The sequence below is a fragment of the Triplophysa rosa genome, linkage group LG5 (genome assembly GCF_024868665.1).
Source record: "Triplophysa rosa linkage group LG5, Trosa_1v2, whole genome shotgun sequence".
In the NCBI taxonomy this organism is placed as follows: Eukaryota; Metazoa; Chordata; class Actinopteri; order Cypriniformes; family Nemacheilidae; genus Triplophysa; species Triplophysa rosa.
The window spans coordinates 3,281,654-3,305,663 of NC_079894.1; the positions used below are offsets into that span (position 1 = coordinate 3,281,654).

Here is a 24,010-nt window from a genome sequence, read left to right on the forward strand (position 1 = left end):
TTTTTATTTGTTCATGTAGCAGACGATAATTTTTTTACAAATCTTCGCTGATAGAATTGGATCGATGATAACTGAAACAATGAAATATCTTTTGCTGATCTGGGGACAACATTGTGTTGATTCAGAGTCATTTTTCACTTAAGTTCATAATACAAACAGTAATTGATCAATGGATTCTAAATAATAACAGTGAAATATCATTGTAACACGGTTCAGCTCTTTCAGAAGAAAGGAGTCGGGGTCGGCGTGGCTGGGAAACCGAGAAGAACTTTTATTTAACATAAATTTCTAGGTGCTGCTGCACCTCAACAAAAGAAACACTCAACACTTGGTTCAGTACAGGATCACAGAATTCTCGGTGTGGACGCAACGTCTCATAGGCTTCCTCTCTCTCCGGTTTCCCAGTCGGTCTCTCTCCTCCAGCCTCCGGTTGTTCGGCTTTTAACCATCTCCTCGCCAATTACTACAATGAGAATCAGGTGTTTTTAATATGCGCTTGATCTGCTTACTCACCGTTCTTCTCCCGTCTCTCTCTCTCAGCGCAGACCGTGCTGAACCACACCCCCCTTGCCACATACCCCCACCGCCCGACTCAGGCCAGGGAACCATCCGGCCTGCAGCCTCCCCCCCCCCTCTCCTGGAGAGGAAGTCAGCCACCGCCATCTGCGTCCCCGGCCTGTGGACCACCTGAAACTTGAAGGGTTGTAATGCGAGATACCAACGGGTGATCCGCGCGTTGGTATCCTTCATGCGGTGGAGCCACTGCAGGGGCGCGTGGTCCGAACAGAGCGTGAATTCGCGCCCCAGGAGATAATAGCGGAGGGTGAGGACGGCCCACCGGATCGCCAAACACTCCTTCTCAATGGTGCTGTACCTCGTCTCTCTCCTGGAGAGCTTCCGACTGATGTACAGCACCGGCCGCTCCTCACCCTCTATCTCCTGGGACAGGACCGCCCCCACGCCTCTGTCCGACGCATCGGTCTGCAATAGAAAGGGAAGAGAAAAGTCAGGAGAGTGCAATAACGGTCCGCCACATAGAGCAGCCTTCACCTGGGTGAACACCTGCTGGCACTGCTCCGTCCATTGGACGGTATCCGGCGCCCCCTTTTTAGTGAGGTCAGTCAGCGGGCTAGTGAGGTCCGAATAATTAGGTACAAACCTTCTGTAGTATCCCGCTAGCCCCAGGAACTGCCTCACCTCCTTTTTGGTCTTGGGCCTCGGTGAGGTCGCAATCGCGGCCGTCTTATCAATTTGGGGACGCACCTCACCGTGACCCAAGTGGAAGCCCAGATACCTTACCTCTACACGCCCAACCGCACACTTCTTCGGGTTAGCTGTCAGCCCAGCCCCTCTCAGTGAACTCAGAACCGCCCGCAAGTGCTGCATATGCCGCTGCCAGTCGTTACTATATATGATGATATCATCTAAGTACGCTGCGGCATATGCAGCGTGAGGCCGGAGGAGGCGATCCATGAGACGCTGAAAGGTAGCCGGGGCTCCGAATAAGCCGAACGGAAGTGTGACAAATTGGTGTAACCCGAACGGCGTGGTAAAGGCTGTTTTTTCTTTGGATAAGGGAGATAAGGGGATCTGCCAATATCCTTTCGTTAAATCCAATGTCGAATAAAAACGAGCTGCACCTAGCCGATCAAGTAACTCGTCAATTCGTGGCATTGGATATGCGTCGAATTTCGACACAGCATTCACCTTCCTGTAGTCCACGCAGAATCGCACGGAGCCGTCGGTTTTAGGAACTAAGACTATCGGGCTCGCCCAATCACTACTGGACTCTTCTATTACTCCCATGTCCAGCATCGCTTCTAATTCCTTCTGAACCACAATTTTCTTATGTTCAGGTAACCTATATGGTCGACTGCGCACTACCGCACCCGGTTTGGTCTCAATGTGGTGCTCTATGAGATTGGTACGGCCGGGCAGGGGTGAAAACACATCCGCAAATTCTGCTTGCAACTTGGCAACATCGGTGATCTGGGAGGACGAGAGATGATCCCCCCCTGGGGCCAGAGCGAGGGATTGCACTTTGGAGTTCGCTTCTGGTCCGAGATCATCTACCCTACTCACTGTCGTCGCCAGCATCACCGTGTTTGCCTCACTCCATTTCTTTAGGAGGTTGAGGTGGTAAACCTGATGTGCCCCGCTCCTGTCCGACCGAACTACCTCATAATTGAGATCCCCAATTCGCCGTGTGACCTCGAAGGGTCCTTGCCACTTGGCGAGTAATTTCGAACTGGACGTGGGGAGTAACACAAGCACTTTCTCTCCTGGTGCAAATTTACGTAGTCTGGCGCCCCTGTTATACTGTCGGCTTTGTCTGTCTTGTGCCTGTAACAAATTCTCCATTGAGAGCCGCCCCAGTGTATGGAGTTTTGTTCTCAGGTCCATGACGTACTGAATTTGGTTTTTGCTCGCGGAAGGTCCGTCCTCCCAAACTTCTCTTAGGACGTCTAAAACCCCACGGGGCTGACGGCCATAGAGGAGCTCGAAGGGGGAAAACCCCGTAGAGGCTTGGGGAACCTCGCGGACCGCGAATAACAGAGGTTCCAGCCACTTATCCCAATTTTTGGCGTCTTCGTGAACGAACTTCCGGATCATTGTTTTCAACGTACGATTAAAACGTTCGACCAGCCCATCTGTTTGTGGGTGGTAGACGCTGGTACGAATCGTCTTAATCCCCAATAACCCGTACAGTTCGCGGAGGGTCCGTGACATAAACGCCGTGCCTTGATCCGTGAGAACCTCCTTTGGGATTCCCACGCGAGAAATTAAACTAAACAGGGCTTCCGCAACACTTTTAGCAGAAATATTGCGTAGCGCCACTGCTTCCGGGTATCGGGTTGCGTAGTCCACGATGACTAACGCAAATCGATGCCCTCGTGCAGATCGCTCTAACGGCCCGATCAGGTCCATACCAATTCGCTCGAAGGGGACCTGCATGAGGGGGAGTGGGCACAATGGTGCTTTTGGGGTGGCCGGTGGGTTTACCAACTGACATTCAGGACAAGACGCGCACCACCTGCGCACGTTCTCATGAATGCCCGGCCAAAAAAAACGGGTCGTCAGGCGATTTAAAGTTGCAGCTTGCCCCAAGTGTCCCGCCATCGGATTACAATGAGCCGCCTGGAAAAGCATTTCCCGACGGCTCTTAGGAATGACTAACTGTGTTGTATCCTCTCTGGACTGAGTGTCTTGGGTCACTCGATACAACCGGTCTTTAATAATGGCAAAGTATGGATAGGACCGTGGTTGTGCAGGGTGAAGGGTTTGGCCGTCGATAGTACGGACCTGATCAAACGCGTTTTTGAGCGAGTCATCCTGAGACTGCTCCAGCGGAAAATCGTCGCACTGGGAAAAAATAATTTTCTCCACAGCGCTCTGTTCCTCTGAATCAGATGTCAGGGGTCCCGGCTGACCGTCTCCTACCTGCACAACCGCACCCCTCCGCTGCCTTTGGTTCTGCCAAGAGACATCCGCACTTAAGTGCCCCAATAATATCGAAAACATTGGCCAATTCGTTCCCAAGATTAGCGGATATCGGAGATGCTTGTTAACAGCCACCTCTACTCTATGGTTTTGGCCCCTAAATTTTATAGTCAGCGGCACTAAAGGGTAGTTCACCACGTCCCCGTGCACACACCTTACCTTAACCATGCGGCCCGTATCCAATGCCACAACTTGAATCAGGCTTTGATGAATGGAGGTTTGGTTACATCCTGAATCCACCAGAGCCTGATATGTACCCCCCTAATACTCACAGGTATCTGGTACAGCCCATCTTGACCGAGGGCAGCCTGTGGGTTGTCGGGAACCCGGACCATCATACCGACCTCCATCATAGGACAGCGGTCGATAAAATGGCCGGGGTCCCCGCAACGCCAACAGGCCGGCCCAGAAGTCCCCGCCGCCCTAGCGGCAGGAAGCAGACCAAGGGATTGGCGAGGAGAGGGCTGAGGCATAGGAGAGGCATTGGGACCAGCACCATACTGGTTAGTGGGTTTCCCCGGTGTTCTCACGGCTCCTCCCGATCCCATCCCTGGCGACATCCGGGTTCTCGGGACTGGCCGCGGGAGAAAACTCCCCCGGGTCCTAGGAAAAGGGATAGGTGTAGAGGGTGAGGGGTTAGGAAAAAAAGAAAGAGAGAGAGATGGTAGGGGTACGCCGACCCCTGGGCACGCCACCAACTGGTCCTCCGCCAACTGGATGGCCTGGGCCAGCGACACCGGTCGGTGACACTGGACCCATTGGGCGGTCTCCTTAGGTAACCGCCCCACGAACTGCTCCAGCGTCACTTTATCCACGATGGCGTTGACGTCGCTACCGTCGGCCATCAGCCATCTGCGGCAAGCGTCCCGGAGCTGGTGAGCAAAAGAGAAGGGTTGGCCGTCCCCCCAAACTCCAGGGAGCGGAACCGCTGCCGGTGCTGCTCCGGGCTCAGGCTGACCCGTTCCAGGATCGCCTTCTTGAGGTCCGCGTACTGGAGCAGGTTCTGGACTGGTAGTTGTTGCGCTGCCATCTGGGCTTCCCCGGTCAGCAGGGGAATCAGCCTCGATGACCAGATGTCCGGCTGCCACCCGGAGAGCTCCGCGGACCTCTCGGAAAGTTCCAGGAATGCTTCCGGATCGTCCTGGGCTCCCATCTTGTGCAGCGGTATCTGGACAGTTGGGGGTGTGGCCGATGGTCCGCCCGTATCTCTTCCCTGGCTCAACCAGCTCCGGAACACCTCGCGGTCTTCCTGTTGAGTCTTGACGAGAGCCTGGAACCGTCTCTCTTGGTCCTCTCGGAGACCCAACAGGGCCTGGTGGTGCTCCTGGTGAAGACCGGCGAGGGAGTTGATCACGTCCGCAAATGGCGTGGCTGGCGTGGACTGCATGTCGGCGGCGGCTGGCTCCTTTCTTCCCGGGTTTCGGCACCAATGTAACACGGTTCAGCTCTTTCAGAAGAAAGGAGTCGGGGTCGGCGTGGCTGGGAAACCGAGAAGAACTTTTATTTAACATAAATTTCTAGGTGCTGCTGCACCTCAACAAAAGAAACACTCAACACTTGGTTCAGTACAGGATCACAGAATTCTCGGTGTGGACGCAACGTCTCATAGGCTTCCTCTCTCTCCGGTTTCCCAGTCGGTCTCTCTCCTCCAGCCTCCGGTTGTTCGGCTTTTAACCATCTCCTCGCCAATTACTACAATGAGAATCAGGTGTTTTTAATATGCGCTTGGTCTGCTTACTCACCGTTCTTCTCCCGTCTCTCTCTCTCAGCGCAGACCGTGCTGAACCACACCCCCCTTGCCACAATCATATGCCTGTGTTGATCCAGGGTCATCATATTTCTGTGTTGATCTAGGTCATCATATGCCTGTGTTGATCCAGGGTCATCGTATGCCTGTGTTGATCCAGGGTCATCGTATGCCTGTGTTGATCCAGGGTCATCGTATGCTTGTGTCGATCTAGGGTCATCAGATGCTTGTGTCGATCCAGGGTCATCCTATGCTTGTGTTGATCCAGGGTCATCCTATGCTTGTGTTGATCCAGGGTCATCGTATGCCTGTGTTGATCCAGGGTCATCATATGCCTGTGTTGATCCAGGGTCATCATATGCCTGTGTTGATCCAGGGTCATCATATGCCTGTGTTGACATTGTGACATTTTTAGTTCACATGATATTGATTTCAGTATAGTCAGTATAAAAATCAATCTCTTAAACAATAATATTTTATTTTCAACGACAACAGCATTTCAATTAAGATATACATCATTAAATTCAAATAGTCTGCCTGTGTTTAATGGGTACATATGTGGTACATTAATGACAGCTTTCAGAATGGGCTCCAGACAGTGTGAACACATGGATACCCATATCTGAGTGTGTATTGGTATGTTTGATTTAAAATGAAATCCTGTATCTTATGCTGACCCAAGGACATTCTTTATAGTTCATCTTAGTTCATTTATATAATAATAATAATGCAGTGTCTCTTTTGTCTCAGGGTCATATTCCTTGTAGTTCACCTGTTATAATACAGTCATTGATTTCTGCTACAATAATAATAAGAATAAAATGTTGTGTTAACTCAGGGACATCTTCACTTGGTTAACCTGCCATTTTTCTCCACAGAATGTAAAGAGAAATGGAGGATTGTATGAGAAAAACAGTGTTGCGTTAAGAAAGACAAAGAGGAAAAAACAAAAATATTACAGTTGATGTCCATGTCCTGAGGAAGGAAGAAAATCATGAGATGTTCATTCAGAAAATACTTGAAACTTTGAAAATTTTTAGGAACACAAATTCTGCAAGTCAGAAGGACAAGGATAGAGGATACTATATTTTCTACTGTATCCGGTGAGGGAATCCATATGATGGAAGTTACAAAACTGCAGGATGTATGGCTTACACATCATTTAAGATAAAAAATGATTGGCTGAGCCACAAAGTCATTGTGCAACGTACCAGCAAAGAACACAATGGGCACAGTGCAACTTGTGAAAAAGAAAGACACTTTCAAGCAGTGTGTCCAGATTTGGTTAAGCAGATTGAAGAATGGATCTCACTGGGTGTGAAGCCAGATATCATTCTACTGGAAGCTCACAAATGGTCCAGATCTTGTGGACAGACTGACTTGCACAACCGTCAGTGCTTTGTTACTCCAAAGGACATTGAGAGTATTCGCACATGTTTGCTGCGCGGAAGCCATTTGAATAAAGATGATGCTATTAGTTCAGCCCAATTATTAACTGGTCAATGCAAGGACAATGTTGTTTTCTTTCAGCCTTTTACCCATGAGAATGATCTTATAATTATCCTTCAGACACACAACATGAGAGATAATCTGAACAGACATGGAAAGAACATTATAGTTTTGGATGCCACTCATTGCGTCAACCAGTATAATTGTCCACTTTATACACTGGCTATAAGAGATGACTATGGCCATGGAGTTCTAGTTGCCTTTATAGTAACAAGCAATGAGAAAGAGGCAACACTGGGGTTGGCTTTACAGCAATTAAGGAGAGTGTGTCCTGCACCAAGGTTTTTATATTTTATTCAATTCAGTTTAATTTTTTATAGCGCTTTTCACGTTTCAATTTTCATTGTTGCATCTTTACATACATTGTAATTAAAAGTAATAACTGTAATAAGTGAATAAATAATAGAGATATGGTATTAAAATACTTGGTATAATTGCAAGGTTTTCTCTATGCAATGTATACTTAATACACTCAACTGACATAGATACTATGTTGGATTGTCATAAAGTGTCAATTGTTAATTGAAGTATACATTTAATTCAGAACATTATTTACAATATTATAGTGTGTGTAATATTTACAAGATTTACAGAGATAGAGATAAGTTAACTTGTTTATTCATCCTTATAGTTTTTGTTTCCTTAAGGTGCTTCATGGTGGACAAGGACATGTGTGAGATAAATGCTTTGCGGAGAGTCTTTCCAGAGTCAGATATCCTTCTGTGCTGGTATCATGTTATGCAAGTATGTATATCCACACATGCACGCACATAGACACGCACGCACACACACACACACACACACACACACACACACACACACACACACAGACACGCACGCACGCACACACACAAACACTTCAATCGAATAATGTAATAGATGTCTCTGTTTTCAGGCTGTTGTCCGTTGGCTTTCAAAAACAGACTCTGGAGTCAGTGGATTATCAAATACTGATGTTAGGACAGAAATAGTTTCTTTCATCAAAAAGATGAAGCTTTGTACAACAGTATGTAAAATTATCTATTCCTTTTTGTTTTCTTGTGCCCTATTATATTTACAGTGTATTTTTATTTTAGGGCAAATAGATTAATTTAACATTAAATTACTTATTTTTCATTTCTGAAAATAGGAACTTGACTTTAAGTCAACAGCTGAACAATTCCTCAAGAGGTTTGAAGATATCCCAGCTCTTTGCTCATACTTCAAGGATCACTGGCTGGAAATAGGTCACATGTGGTCTGACTTTGGTCGATGCTACAACCATGCTGATTCTGATACAAACAATCTTGTTGAAAGGTATTATTTAACTTTATCATGAATTAACAATGCAAATTATTGTAATAGAATCACAAGTGTTTGGAATTTTAAAAAAAATCAAGGTCACACAATCACACTAAAACATCTATTGTTTTCCTTTCCTTGTCCAAGTAGATTTTCCATCGCCTTAAATATCAGTTTTTGGGTGGCATTAGGAACCGTAGGCTGGATGATCTTATAAAAATTCTCCTCAAGAAGACAGATGGATACTTCCAGGCCATTCAAGATTTGCAGGCAGTTGGAAGAATGAACAATGCTTCTTTGAAGTCAGGACAAATACTTCAATCAGCATCACGATTGATCGAGAAAGGTTGGCAGAATAACATTCATCTTGTATCCCACGACATGTACCTTTACGAAGTTCCATCAGAACAAACCACTGGTCTAACCTACAAAGTTTGTCGATCTGAAAGGTTTTGTAGCTGCCCAATGGGAATTAGAGGACATCGATGTAAACACCTTGTACTTACTGATTTGCTGAGTGAACATGATTCTCAGAAGTTCCCTGCTTTGGATTTTCAAATGAATGCACATGCTAGTGTAAGTAAGCAAAAGAATCTTTACTCAGTTCTGTGCTTTGACACTAAAGAGGTGGATGTAAAAAGTTTATGCACGAGAGAATTTACCACACTTCTGCAACAACACTTCAGTGTACCTGTTGTACATACTCCCACCATGAGAAATGTGCTTGCCTTCTCCTTGCATGTGAATTATTTGATATCAAGTTAAAAACAGCTGTATCAAGACACATCACAGCAAGTCAACATGGACACTGCAGCAAACCCCTCAAAAACTGAAATTCAGATGTTAAATGAAATACTGGAGACTGTGCAAAAATGGCAGTCAATTCCCCAGCACATTTGCCACCAAATAAAAGACTTACATGACACTGTGACAAATGGCTGCATGACTGGACCTACGTGTGCAGAAATAAATGTGGATTTGACCAGGAAGATAAGACCATTGTTTCCACACAGGGCAAAAAACATGAAACGGAGATATGGAAAGAGTTTTAAAAGGCTAAATACTAAAGCTAAATACAAACATTGAATGCAAAAATGATAAACACCCAAGATATTGTAACAGAATGTAACATGTTTATTGTGGCATAACTGTACATATAAGCAATGAAGTTAAAGAGACTACTGGTTTGGTCTATTGTAGAATAGTTTTTCATATATTTATGTATATATGTACTTGTTTCATCCTAATGATCTGGTAATGCCTCTATATCTAGATGTAAATTAAGCTATGTAAACAAGTAACATTTAACAACAGTTCACAGTCTGAATTTGTGTTCTAAAATCAATGCACATCTATTTAAACTGACTGATTAAAAATGAGATGACAACATCTACAACTTGTGGTCCAAATGAATGGGTAATCAGACTAAAAGGTGATTTCTCTCCCAGTCTTTCCCTAAGCAAGCACTGGAGAGTGCGCAGTGTATTCCTGTAATGGTGAATGGATAGATTTGTAAGAAGTAAGTATAAAAACTTCATCCTTGTATGTGGAAATCAACTTACTTTGCAACCTCTGCCTCAGCACTTGGAACACTTGTACTCATATCTAGGGTATGACATGTCGCCCAAGCATTGCCCCCAGCTCGTGGGCTAGGTCTGTGGCCTCCCCTTCACTGAGGGCAGAGAATATGCTAACTTTTGTCTTTGTTTTTTTGGTCGTTGTTCTCTGAGCTCCTCCGGGACATCCTCTTTACGAACCTTTGGATAAACCAATTTGTTAGTATGTAGTAAAAATGTTTTGTTGTAATTAAAAGTAGATCAAATGGATGTACAAACCCTAATTAGACTTCTTAACATGTTGTTTGACATGTTTTCTGCCATGATCCTTCTTTTTAATTCATCTTGAGTGACTGTATTTTCTTTTGGTGCCTGGCACTGACAGCCTTCCCAACACTGTGTAGTTTCCTCCCTGAGCTGAATTAGCCTCTTCTTTTCCCTGATGTATGTTTCCTTTCTCTTTATTTTCTTGGACTTTCTCATTTGGGCAACAGCACCAAATTTAACTACCCAAATATAACTACAGTTATTACCCATATGTAATATACATTTACCTCTTTCTTTGCACCAGTTTTCGCCCCCTTTTGATGTATTCCACTTCTTCATTCCCAGGGAAGCACACAATCACATTTGGCGTATCTAATCTTTTGAACTAGGTTATTTTAGTAAATGGAGTTACTAATTTGTGTTGTAGAATATGTAAAAGTCTACTATGTGAAATAGTTTTTCGGGGCAGTACTAAATAAATATATGTCATATGTAAATAGACAATTACCTTGCTACATGTACATAACTTCATTGAATTGAAATGTATCCACAGGACCCTCTTGCTATGCTGCTGTTCAATTCATGCTTAGTGTGGACCGCAAGATTGTAAATGATGACATCACTACATTCATCGCTGCTGTTTGTCTAATGTTCGGCAGTTATTACTGTTTCAACATTCACTACCCTACTGAATTGGCGTCAGTGCTTGAATTTTTGCAAAGGTATGTAAAGACACCTAGGAGGGGAGGTTCACTTTATATGTGGCTTCATTTACAGAGGTTTTCAATGTTGTTTTTTCTGTTCAAGGTGTTTTTTCATCATCAATCCCGAAAAGGGCACAAAGGTTGTGGAAAAGAAGAACAAAAAAACGACTCCCAGTGAACCCAAGAGACTTCACCTTAATCTCTGACCTTTCTGATCATGAGTGGCGAGAGACTTTGTAAAGGTGGCCTGCAAACGGTTTAAACTCTATTAACATTACAATTGCATACTCTGTAAGCACTTGTGTTGTGCCTCGTTCTGCTTTAGTAGTTATTATTGTAAATGTTCAACTTAAAGAGATAGTTCACCCAAAAATGAAAATTCTGTCATCATTTACTCACCCGCTTGTCATTTCAAACCTGTATACATTTCTTTGTTCTGCAAAACACAAAGGAAGATACTTGGAAGAATGTAAGGAACCAAACAGATCTCACCCCCATTGACTCTCATAGTATTATTTTCCCTACTATGGCAGTAAATGGGGGGTGAGATCTGTTTGGTTACTGACATTCTTCCAAGTATCTTCCTTTGTGTTTTGCAGAACAAAGAAATGTATACAGGTTTGAAATGACAAGCGGGTGAGTAAATGATGACAGAATTTTCATTTTTGGGTGAACTATCACTTTACCCTCTTCCCAAGCTCAGTTTAAAGTGGCAGTTAGGTAGCAGAAATGTTTTAAATTCTGAATCAAAATTTTAAATGAGTAGTCTGACTGATTATAATCTGATTTTATGACTGATCTTAAGCCATTGTGTGCTTGTGATAAAACACAAGAACAGAGAGAAAAAAAACAGTAATGTTGTTTTAAATGCCTGCCAGTGTTTATTAAAAATACTTGGGACCACCCTGATGTGTAAGTCTTTAATAGATTTTGATGGGTTTTGATGATTTGATTTAGGTTTGTAGTCATCAATTAGTATAAAAGTACTCTTAATAGTTTCTCAAAGGTAAAATCTGAATGTTTAGCAATACGACTTCTATTTCTGCTAGCTCCCAGCTAGTGATAAATAATGCTTTCACAGAATTGCTGAATGAATTCACTTATATTCAATTTATTTATAATAAAAGCTCGTTCAACAGCATAAAAAAGATGGTCATGAACCGTAATTATTACAACATAAAACTTTACATTAAACGGTTCTGAGCTGTAAAAAAGATGGTAATAAACCGTAATTATTACAATGTAAACCCTAAAATTTGACAGCTATAAACTGTTTTTATAGCAAAATAAATATGTTAATTAGACAGTTATAAACCGTAAAAAAAGGTTAAAATCTGTAAAATATACAGTACAGTGGGTGCAATCCCGTAAAACCAATAACGTTGCTACCGTATTTTTGACGGTAAAGTTCTGGCAAGCACAGCTGCCGGTTTTTACCGTAAAATTTACGGTTTATTTTTACAGTGCATGAGTCTCCAGTGATTTCTGAAAAAAAAACATTTAAAGACTATATAAATAACATAGGTTTCTATAATTACCTATGTGCTATATATACAGTAAGAAGCACAGTCATTTTTTCAACTACAAACATTTTAAAGGGATGCTTCACCCAAAAATGAAAATTTGTCGTCATTTACTCAACGTCAGATTGTTCCAAACCTGTAAAAATGTTTTTTTTTTATGCGGAATACATAGGAAGATATGTGGAAGAATGTCAGATATCATCCCTCATTTACTGCCACAGTAGGGAAAATAAATGCTATGGGAGTCAATGGGGGTAAGATTTGACATTCTTCCAAATGTCTTCCTATGTGTTCAGCAGCACACAGACATTTATACAGGTTTGGAACAATCTGAGAGTAAATGTTCAACTTTTTTCTGAATGTGTTGTAATGTAAAATTATCATTTTTGTTTCATTCTGTAAACTACTCCCATATTGTTTATTTACTTGCATTTATTTGCAGAACATGTACGGTATACTCCTATTCATTTAAAAACACTTGTATTTTAAGAAAAGTAAAACCATGGAAAATTAAGAGACGTCTTCACTTTTGCCTTTACTCAGCATTTCCAATTTCTACATGTATTATGGCTTTGCAGTATTCAAGATTTGAAAACATTACATCTTGTTATGTTGACTGTTTAGTCCTGTGTCATGGCTCTGCTTCATCTAGTCATGTTTTCTTGGTCCTGTAGCAGAGTCATGACAAAGTCTTTGGTTAGGTGTGGAGAGAAACATATTATTGTCCTTTTGACAATAATATGCGTTCTCCTCAGTGTCTTGTCATTGGCCCCGCTCCTCTCGTTTCCTTGTTATCTTTCCCTGAGTGTTTGATGTTCCACACCTGTCCTTGCTCGTTATCCCTCGTTTGTCTTCTCCTATAAATGACCTCATGTTTCTTTGTCTTGTGCCTTTGGATTGCGTTCTGTGTGTATGTGTATCCCCCGTGTTGTGCTCCTGTTACCTTGCCTAGTAGCAGCTGTGGACTACCTTACCTTGTTTTGGACATTGTGTCGTGGTTAGTGGTTATTGTTTCTTTTCCCCTTCAAGGGAAGTGTTTGTTTTTGTTGAGTTATTGTGATCGTGTCCTGTTTTCCCCATTGTGGGTTTTTGTTTTCTGTTCTGTTGTTTAAAATTAAAGTCTTGTGTTAACCCCTTCACCGCCTGCCTGCATTTGGGTTCTTTCATCCACGCTCAACCGTGACATCCTGTTTCAAATTGTCTGCAAAATAATCAAAAACGTTATGCTTTTGGAATTTGGTAGAAATGTTGGTAGTAAAATGAAAAATAGTTGAAAAGTTTACCCTAACATACCTACAAAGAGTAAATTATATTATATCTAAATTATAGAAACAACTATAAAATTGATTTAGTTGCCATGTCCATTAATGGGAAAGGGGACTAATGAAATGTTGTGATAAATGAGTAATAACCAGTAAAATTGTTCTCACCCAAGGACATTTTCAACTATCAAAAGATAGTCCTTACGAAAAATGTCCTCATGTTTTGTCCATCTGATGACATCTGTGTATCCACTACAATTGCAAAGATGACATGGTAAAAATGGTTAAGCGTGGTTAAAATGTAATTTTTTAGATACAATTTAAAATATACTTATGAGAGAACTTCTTTAAATGCCATTCTATAGAGCAAGTCTATAGAACATCTACAAACGCATAAAGAGAAACTGGCTGTGTTAATAATTTTTAATTTTATTTAATGATCCCTGTCTTTGAGTAACTCCTACCTAGTTTTTAGCTTAGTGTAAAAGTGCACTGGGTAGATCAAAGATTTCCGCCTTATATTTGGTCCCAATTCTTCATGAACAGATCTAGATATTTGTAAAAATTAGAAAAAAGATTGATAAGAATATTATGATGCGCAGTTTTTAGATACATCAGCAAAATTACCTCAACTGAATGTCCATAATGTCATCAAGCCACATTCCATCGTTCAATGTAACCAATAATTCTTCTGTTAATGACGGCACACCGAAGACCCTCAAAGGAAAAATACAAAAGCACACACTATTAGTGCAGCAGTTTATGGTTTAAATAAAGACTATACTTAATTTAATTTTTGCCCTTTTTCCTTCTCCATGGATGATCGCTTCTGGTGATTCTTATGAATAAAGAAAAAAAATGTTAGCACTAGCAGTAAAGAAATACTGTGAACAACTGTTGTTTATATAACAACACAGGCATATGATGACCCTGGATCAACACAGGCATACGATGACCCTGGATCAACACAGGCATACGATGACCCTGGATCAACACAGAAATACGATGACCCTAGATCAACACAGAAATACGATGACCCTGGATCAACACAGAAATACGATGACCCTGGATCAACACAGGCATACGATGACCCTGGATCAACACAGGCATACGATGACCCTGGATCAACACAGAAATATGATGACCCTGGATCAACACAGGCATATGATGACCCTAGATCAACACAGGCATATGATGACCCTGGATCACAGGCATATGATATTTCACTGTTATTATTTAGAATCCATTGATCAATTACTGTTAGTATTATGAACTTAAGTGAAAAATGACTCTGAATCAACACAATGTTGTCCCCAGATCAGCAAAAGATATTTCATTGTTTCAGTTATCATCGATCCAATTCTATCAGCGAAGATTTGTAAAAAAATTATTGTCTGCTACGTGAACAAATAAAAACGTGGACTATAGATCCGGTGACACGATCGAGGGGAAATAACTCCCGGACTGTGCGGCTAAACAGTTACTGGTTCGGATGCCGATTTACATTGTATACGGGCAGTTTAGCTAATGTTGGCGTTACTTGTTAATACATCATGAAATTGAGATGCGATAGATTGTTTGGACGATTAACGCCCCAAATGGGCAGTCTAAGCGATTGCTAGCGTCAGTAAACAACCCATAATAAAATTAAAACCAATAAGGCACCTTATGCTGAGCAGGGACGCATCTACAATGCAACGCTATAAAGTTATAACCTTACCTTGCTTGCACTAAATGAATGTGGAGCGTTGTGTGTTGTAAAGCGAAATTCAGAAACCGACGCTGGAAGAAAACCGGCGCTCAAACTAAACGAGGTCACGTGATGATGCTGATTGGTTGAACCGTTGGAGGTGAAGGGCCTCCCTTTTTGACCCAGGAACGCGTCGAACTCGGCAAAATCAGGTCGTGGTTTCAAGCAACTGTAAAGTTCCGTCACCACAACGAAAGCCCCGCCTCTCCATTAATTAGATTGGACAATGTAAAAAAGGCACATGATGTCAAGTGCTTTGAAGGAGATGCCCTCAGCTTCAGAAAAATCTAAAAGTTCGGTTGTAATATCCGACTCTTCAGATACGCAAGCTGGCCGAAAAGAAAACAAGAAAAAAAGAAAGGGAATAAAGGAAAAAAAGGCAGCCAAAGTTGAATCATCTTCTTCAGATGAATCCTTCACTTCGACTGAATCATCTTCTTCCGACAAGTTGAGGAACCACAAGAAGAAATCAGTAAACAAAAAACACAAAATACAAAAAAGGTTTGTTCTCAATGTCCTAATGGTCTATACATACAGCAGTCCAGTACTTATTTTGCCAGCATATTTTTATTATATATTATTGGGTAGTTGACATACTGTATAAATATGCAAATGTGTCCTATGATGTGACTGCAAAAATATAGAAAAAAATAACAATGAAGACAAATCTCCCTTATGCCCTACTTGATTGAGTTAGGACACCTCTGCTCTAGTTGCAATTGATCAGTAAGTTAAAGCTGCAATCTGTAACTTTTTTCTATTTAAAACATAACATTTTGACAACAGGTGATTCCCCAGATATCTGCAGTGGTGGTAGTTTAAAGCTTAACATGTGATGACGAGTTTTAAAGGGATAGTCCACCCAAAAAAATTTATTCTGTCATGAATTACTCATCCTCAAGTTGTTCCAAACCTGTATACATTTTTTTTAACACAAAGAGAGATAAAAAAATGCAATTGAATTTTTTTGGGGCACCATTGACTGCCATAGTAGAAATTACTGTATTATTGTAAATTATTTTATTTAGAAGAATAAATAGAAGATATTTTGAAGAATTTAGGAAAACAAACAGTTCTGTGGTAACCTTTGACTAAGATTTCTAGGGTAGTCAAAAAATGATAGTTACTGACATTCTTACATTTAAATTTACATTTAGTAATTTAGCAGACGCTTTTATCCAAAGCGACTTACAGAGAGTTCAGGGAGCAATAAAGCGATATGTCATACAGGAGCAATAATACAATAGGCGCTAATACCAAGTTACTAGTTTCCACAAAAGCCTGGGCAACGCTACGTCTTATGTACCTTATCGTTAATACGTGTTTCCCGAAACCTTCTTAGTTAAGTATATCTTCTGTAAGTCATACTTTCGTAAGGTTGGCCTGGACTGCTCTTAGCTATACCTTATCGCCTTTAATGGTTCATACCGCTATGCAAAACGCTTTTCTACATTGCAGTTTAATTTCACATATAAAATTTAATATAAAATTCTATTAAGTATTAAATTTACATTTTTACTTTAACTTAGTTTTAATTTTACAAATAAAATACTCAGGTTTTAATACACTCAATGTAGGCTATTGAAGTGTTTCATGAATAAAATTGTCATACACTGATGGTTGTTGTTAGCGTTTTTAATTACAGCCTATTATTGCAAGGCACATCAGCTGGCAAACCATTTGACAGGAAAGGCATAGTCTATATAAAGGGGAGGAATGTTATGGGGAGTTTGGTCAAACTATGGCAGCGAGACAGTGAATAGTTGTCTTAAATCAAAGACGGCGCCGTCCACGGAGCCAGTTAGTGTATTTGCACAATTTCATTAGAGAACATTTTAGTCCCCTGGCTACAATGTCAGAAGAGAAAATTCTACACAAATTTAGCCTGCCACGGGAGCAAATTCTGCAGCTACCCCCTCAGCCCCGAAAATCAGCTGCTGCATGGCGGCTCTTCGTTTTTATGCCGTGGAGAGTTTCCTGGAGGTGTTTGGGGATGAATATGGGCTGAGAGAGACCTCGGTGTGGCGGTGCGTTCACTCAAAACATCCTGACAAACATCCTGCTCCGTCATGCCACCGATTACATAGGCTACGTATGCCTTTCGCCAGGCATGACATGATGGAGGCACATCAAGGCTTCCATGTAAAAACGAGAACTCAAACCAAAAACTTCCCACAAGGGGGAAAACAAACAAGGTCTACGGTAACATTAATAAGTCCAAACTTGGCACAAAAACAGGAACAAGGGAATCCGGTAGACGAAGGCAGGGTGATGCAAGGTAACACACACTAGGTGACCAATGAACTGACAGACAAACAGAGGCTCTAAATAGGAGAATACAAATGAGGGATGATAACACAGGGAGGGTGACGGGCAGGTGACAGGGATCAAACACTAAGGGGAAGTTAACGGGGGAAGGATAGGGCGGGGCTTAGAGACGAGACACTGGAGAGAACGCATATTATGTCGTGACAGAAAATAATATGCTTCTCTCCACAGATAACAAGAGGTTCTGCCACAAGACGGAGAAAGACCTGACAAGAGAGGCAGAACCATGACATTTTACACTTTATAATACTGTTTGGGATTACAAGTAATTCCTTGGTAAGGATGAGGTAAATCTTGAGTAATTACTAACGGGTTCCCATGTAATCCTGAACAGTATTATAAAGTGAAAAACATGGGAACCCGCTAGTAATTATTCAAGATTGACCTCATCCTTACCAAGGAATTACTTGTTTTACACTTTATAATACTAATCCAAAATCATACAGTAGGTTGGTTTTATCATTTTGTGTGTTCTCTGGGATCAAAGCCCTGACCTTTGCGTTGCTGAGCTACAGGAACACTAAAACATAACTCTTCAGTCATTGTCTACCAGCGTTGTCATGAGCAACGGGAGAGACATCTGAAACAGATTTTTGTGAGTTGGATTGGGGTGCTGTGATAAAAGAGGAGGTGTCTTTCTTAAGATCCTTTCTGGTAAAATATTGTTAAATTGAAAATAGAATAAAAAGTCTATAGATTTGGTGATTTGATATGGGAATATGGAGAATCCTAACGAGTTAGCATATTTACTCTTCAGTGTGATGATGGGTAAAACAAACGATGCAAAGTTTATTAAAATTAATTTAATTAGTTAAAGATATATAATGATAATAATAATAATAATGAAGATAATATACTTCCCCTTTATTGACATAATTATGCTAAAGTGACTGTTAAGCAATAGTTAATTGGTAGTTATTTTAAATAAACCTTACTTAATGAATAGTTCTGCAGGAAGCATACACCATTCCGTAGTTAATAATTACTACAATATAAGAAATAAGAAATTAATTGTTACTTACCTCAAGCATTATTACGCTGTTAGCTACTGATTAGTAATTCACTATTTCCTAGTAGTTATTCAATTCAATTTTTTTTATTTATATAGCGCTTTTCACAATGTGCATTGTTCCAAAGCAGCTTTACAGGAGCAAATAAGAAAAACACAGAAAGGTAAAACACAGCACAGTGCATGGTGTTTATAGACCAAGCAAGATCATTATAATAAATAATATCTAATAAATAAATAAATAAATGCAGTCTCCTGGTGAGCAAGCCAACACTGCACTGCTCTGCTGTGGCGAGGAACCCAAACTCCAATGATGAATAATGGAGAAAAAAAAACCTCGGGAGAAACCAGGCTCAGCCGGGAGGGCCAGATCTCCTCTGACGTGTCATGGCTGCACTCAGTGACCCCGACCAAAGCCACCGAGCAACGTCCACGAAGAACAGGGAGAGCCCACGAGCCGCGACCCAGGAAGCCCCACCCGCCGAAACCGTGCAGGTCCAACCCGGTCTCATTCCGCGATCAACAACAGACAACAGAGGAACAACCAGGGAAAAGTAGTAATGGCATAATTAACTTTATTCCTCTGTTGTCCGACATCGACCACAAAACAAGACCAACCAGACCAGACCCACACAGTCCCAACAAATGAAACGCCCCGAACCACAACCAACAAGCCCCCCCACTCCCTACAACACCCACCCAGCTACCTCCAATCAAAGTCACTGAGTGCAGCCATAACTTCAAACTGCTGTCGTGTGATGTAAGTTTAGCATTAAATACCAAGTATTGTAAATTAAGCATTTATGTGACAGGTAGTCCGTCTTTGCTCTCGGTTAGGGATGGAATTGTCTGAGCTTGGCCGGCCAGATGGTCGCCTTTTTCTTGGGTGGTGATGGAATTGCCTTGGATGGAGCTGGGATGGTCAGTCAGTCCACAGGTTCTCGCAGGAGGATGGTACGGGATTTTCCGATGTAGCTGGCGTAATCTCTAGTTGTGGATGGGCATATGACGTTCATCTGGGCCTGGCGGAATCTCTCCCTACCTCGGGATGGGCATCCCGAGGCGAGGGCAGAAAGAGAATAATTAGCGTAGCTGCTGTTCATTAGCTATGTGTTAGTGAATGCTTGTCTGAAAAGATGCGTCTTTAATCTAGATTTAAATTGGGAGAGTGTGTCTGACCCTCGAATAGTATCGGGGAGGCTATTCCAGAGTTTAGGTGCTACGTATGAGAAAGCTCTACCCCCTTTGTTGGATTTAGTTATTCTAGGTGTTATCAAAAGTCTGGAGTTTTGAGATCTTAGAGAGCGTGATGGGTTGTAGTGTGGTAGAAGCTCTGTTATGTAGGTAGGGGCTAAACCATTTAAGGCTTTATAAGTAATTAAAAGAACTTTAAAGTCAATACGATACTTAATGGGTAACCAGTGAAGGGTTGATAACATTGGGGTTATGTGATCGTATTTTCTGGACCTGGTTAGAACTCTGGCAGCTGCATTCTGCACTAACTGTAGTTTGTTTATTGATGCTGCAGGACAACCACTAAGCAGTGCATTACAGTAGTCAAGTCTTGAGGTCACAAAAGCATGAATAAGCTTCTCTGCGTCAGCCACACATAAAATATTTCGCAATTTGGCAACATTTCTAAGGTGGAAGAAGGCTGTTTTTGTGACATTTGAGATGTGATTTTTAAATGACAGGTTGCTGTCTAATATAACGCCAAGGTCTTTTACTGTATTTGTTGGAGTAACAGTGCAGCCTTCAATTTGCAGGTCATAATCCGAAATATTCTGCTCACGTGTCTTTGGTCCGATAAGTAATATTTCTGTTTTATTAGAATTTAAAAGAAGGAAATTACAAGTCATCCAATGTTTTATATCGTCGATGCACTCTGCCAATTTGGATAGATGGAAGGAATCATCTGGTCTTGATGAGATATACAGCTGAGTATCATCTGCATAACAGTGGAAACTAATTCCATGTTTTCTAATAATGTTTCCAAGGGGCAGCATGTAAATGGGGAATAGCAAGGGTCCTAAAACCGATCCCTGAGGTAATCCATAATTTACTTGCGTTAGATTTGATGATTCCCCATTTAAATGGACAAATTGATGTCTGTCTGATAAGTAAGATCTGAACCATTGTAGTGCCTGTCCCTGAATACCGGTATAATTGTGTAAGCGATCTAGAAGTATTTTATGGTCTACAGTATCGAACGCAGCACTAAGGTCAAGCAGGACTAGGAGTGAGATGTTACCTTTATCTGATGCTATAAGCAGGTCGTTTGAAATTTTAACGAGCGCAGTTTGAGTACTATGATGCGGTCTAAAGCCTGACTGGAATTTTTCGTGTATGTCATTATTTTGTAAGAAAGAGCACAACTGAGTGGACACTACTTTTTCTAGTATTTTAGACAGGAAAGGGAGATTTGAAATCGGTATATAGTTTCCTAGTTCATTGGGGTCTAAGTTTGGTTTCTTGATAAGAGGCTTAATGACGGCCAGTTTAAAGGATCCTGGGACATGGCCTAGATTAATTGACGAGTTGATAATGTTATAAATGGGCTCAATTGCAACGGGTAATAACTCTTTTAATAATTTAGTTGGTATGGGGTCTAATAAGCAAGTTGTAGGTTTAGATGTTGCAATAAGTTTAATTAAATCTTCCTGTTTTATAGGTGAAAAACACTGTAGGCTTTCTTTTGGGGCAATGGTTGGTACTAATTTATAGGACAGACTTGGAGGTTGAGTTTTTACTATTTTGTCTCGTATGTTTTCGATTTTCTCTGTAAAAAAATTCATGAAATCATTGCTACCAAGGTGCGGCGGAATACCCAGGTCAGGTGAAGTCTGTTTATTTGTTAGTTTAGCAACTGTACTAAATAAAAACCTTGGATTGTTTTTGTTAGTTTCTATGAGGTTACGGAGGTGCTCAGCCTTTGCTGCTTTTAGTGCCTTTTTATAACAGTTTGCACTCTCTTTCCACGCAATTTTAAAGACCTCTAATTGGGTTTGTTTCCATTTGCGCTCCAGTTTACGTGTTTCTCTTTTAAGGGCGCGAGTGGTGCTATTGTACCATGGTGCTGCGTTTTTCTCATTAATCTTTTTTGACTTCATAGGTGCGACAGCTTCTAATGTATTAGAGAAAATAGTGCCCAATTTGCTGGTCATGTCATCGAGCGATTCTATATTTATTGGTATGGTTATTAAAGGAGTCAGATCTGGCAAGCTCTTTGTGAAACTATCTTTAGTAGTCGAGGTAATTGTTCTACCCTGTCGATAACGAGTTAAACGGCTGATTTCTGCAGTGCGCAGTGTACATGTTATAAGATAGTGATCAGTGACATCGTCGCTTTGAGGTATAATATCTATATTGGTTAGATCGGCTCCGTGAGATATAATCAAGTCTAGTGTATGATTAAATCGATGAGTGGGTCCATTGATGTGTTGTGTTACTCCAAAAGAGTGTAATAGCTCTGTAAACGCCACTGCTAATGCATCGTTAGCACTATCTACGTGGATATTAAAGTCTCCGACAATTAGTACTTTATCAACGTTAACCAATAGGTCCGATAGGAAGTCCGCAAACTCTTTCAGAAAATCAGTGTAGGGACCAGGGGGTCTATACACTGTAGCCAACGTACAAGAAAGCAATGGTTTTTTACTGTCAATTGGAACAATTATGTTCAACGCAAGCACTTCAAATGATTTAAATTTATGCTCCGTTCTCTGAGTTACAGTAAGAAAGTCTCTAAAGATTGTTGCGACACCGCCACCTCGACCAACCGGACGTGGCTCATGCATATAACAGTAGCTTGGTGGTGTACACTCATTTAGACCGTAATAATCATTTGGTTTAAGCCAGGTTTCGGTAAGGCAAAGTATATCAAAACTGTTGTCTGTGATCATTTCATTTACAATAACTGCTTTTGAATTTAGTGATCTAATATTAAGTAGGCCGAACTTTATGAGTTTGTTTTGGTCGTTTATTACATTGTCCTCAGGTTTAATCACGATTAGATTTTTTCTCTGAGATTTGGCTATTTTGTTATTTTGTAGTATTATTCGGGGGACAGACACAGTCTCTATGCATTTGGAAGCAGTAACATTTCTAACAGATGAGTGGGAGGAACACAGACTATGGTTGAAGTTTTGACTTACCGCTGGGAGACGTAGTCAAGCGGTGCGTAGCGTCTTTGAGATGTTGTCAGACAGAAGAACCGCTCCGATGCTGCTGGGGTGCAGGCCGTCAGGGCGGAAGAGCCTAGGTCGCTCCCAGAACAGATCAAAATTATCAACAAAGAGCAGCTTCTGTTCAATACACCATGACATCAACCATTTATTTAGAGCAAATAGTCTACTGAACTTTTCATTCCCTCGTCGGTAGGTAGGAAGCGGCCCTGATACGATGATCCTCGCCGTGGGCGATGCGTTGCGTACCGTCTCGATCAGACTCCTGAAGTCCCTCTTCAGGATCTCCGACTGCCTCATCCTGACGTCATTCACCCCCGCGTGCAGCACGACAGCTCCGACGTTAGCATCGTCCTTCAGGATCGCAGGTACCTGCGCAGAGACATCAAGAACACGGGCGCCAGGAAAACAATGAGTGCGCACCTTACCTTTAGTGGAGGAAGCGCGTACGTTCCGGACGATTGAGTCTCCGATGACCACAGCGTTGCATTCCGTCTCGCAGAGGGCGGCAAAGCGGTTCCTGGTCGGGATCTCGAAGACCGGTGGCGGCGGTTGGGTCATCGCTCCAGTCCTGGCTCGCGCCTTTCGCCGTGGGTGTGCCGGTGCAGGAGTGAAGTTCATTTGGGCTGACCGTGTTCTCGAAGCCTGGGCTCTGTGCAGAGAAACACGCGGAGTAGAAGTGGAAGGAGTATTAAAATCGCGATGAAAACTTACCGCGGATTTGCGAGCGTCAGCTCTGGATGTTTCCAGCGCCGTTTTTCGTTCTCGCAGCCGTGACTGCTTCTCTAGTAGATCCTGGATCTGCTTCTCCACAGCCTCCAGTTCCGACTGAAGTGCGATCGTTTCCTCATCTGCACACAGAGGTACAGACACATCTGAAACATTAGCCATCAGTGATTTAATAATGAGAACAGTGTGTTAAGCAGTAAGCAGGCAGGCTGGGAATGCTAACAGCCTGAGGCTAATAGCGAGTGATCCGATAAAAATAAATTATCTGTGCGTTTAAATACGATTTTGGTATGGGATATATTTAAGGATATGTTTTACCCTCGGAGGATAACAATTTAAAACACAAGTCTTAAGATATAACAAGAATAAACGATGTATTAAGAATAAATTTGAAAGAGCTCCGACTCAAACCACGCGCTCTCAGCAAACAGGAAGTGACGTCTCTGAAAAGCGCCTGCTAACGCTAACGTCAAGATCAGTTATCAGTAGTTACTACAGTGTTAACGCAGCGCTAAGCATTTGTTCTGCATTAGTTCCTAATTAACTACCTATTCAGTTTGAAACTATTATAAAGTGTTACCGAACAATTAATCGGAGGATGGCACAATACAGGATAAGGTAAGTTAACATTCTGCCTGGTTTTAATTCTTCCTGACACAT

General features: G+C 41.8%; 1 protein-coding gene across 2 annotated transcripts; it reads right to left on the reverse strand.

Moving 5' to 3' along the window:
* Nucleotides 1-18,653: 18,653 nt before the first annotated feature.
* LOC130554538 (uncharacterized) lies at nucleotides 18,654-23,786 on the reverse strand. 2 transcript variants are annotated; one of them, XR_008962992.1, is made up of 3 exons: nucleotides 23,336-23,786; nucleotides 22,592-23,273; nucleotides 18,654-19,475 (listed from the first exon to the last, which is right to left on the reverse strand). XR_008962992.1 is itself a non-coding variant. In XM_057334260.1 (2 exons), exon 1 carries the CDS (start codon nucleotides 23,510-23,512, stop codon nucleotides 22,607-22,609), a length of 906 nt encoding a protein of 301 aa, XP_057190243.1. In that variant the 5' UTR covers nucleotides 23,513-23,786; the 3' UTR covers nucleotides 18,655-19,475; nucleotides 22,592-22,606. The 2 variants fall into 2 exon arrangements, 1 of the variants encoding a protein (XP_057190243.1); XM_057334260.1 differs by having other exon boundaries at nucleotides 18,655-19,475; nucleotides 22,592-23,786.
* Nucleotides 23,787-24,010: the final 224 nt, after the last annotated feature.

Coding starts and splice junctions, on each gene's coding strand:
- LOC130554538 (XM_057334260.1), bottom strand. CDS start 23,512: ATGGCTAATGTTTCAGATGTGTCTGTACCTCTGTGTGCAGATGAGGAA.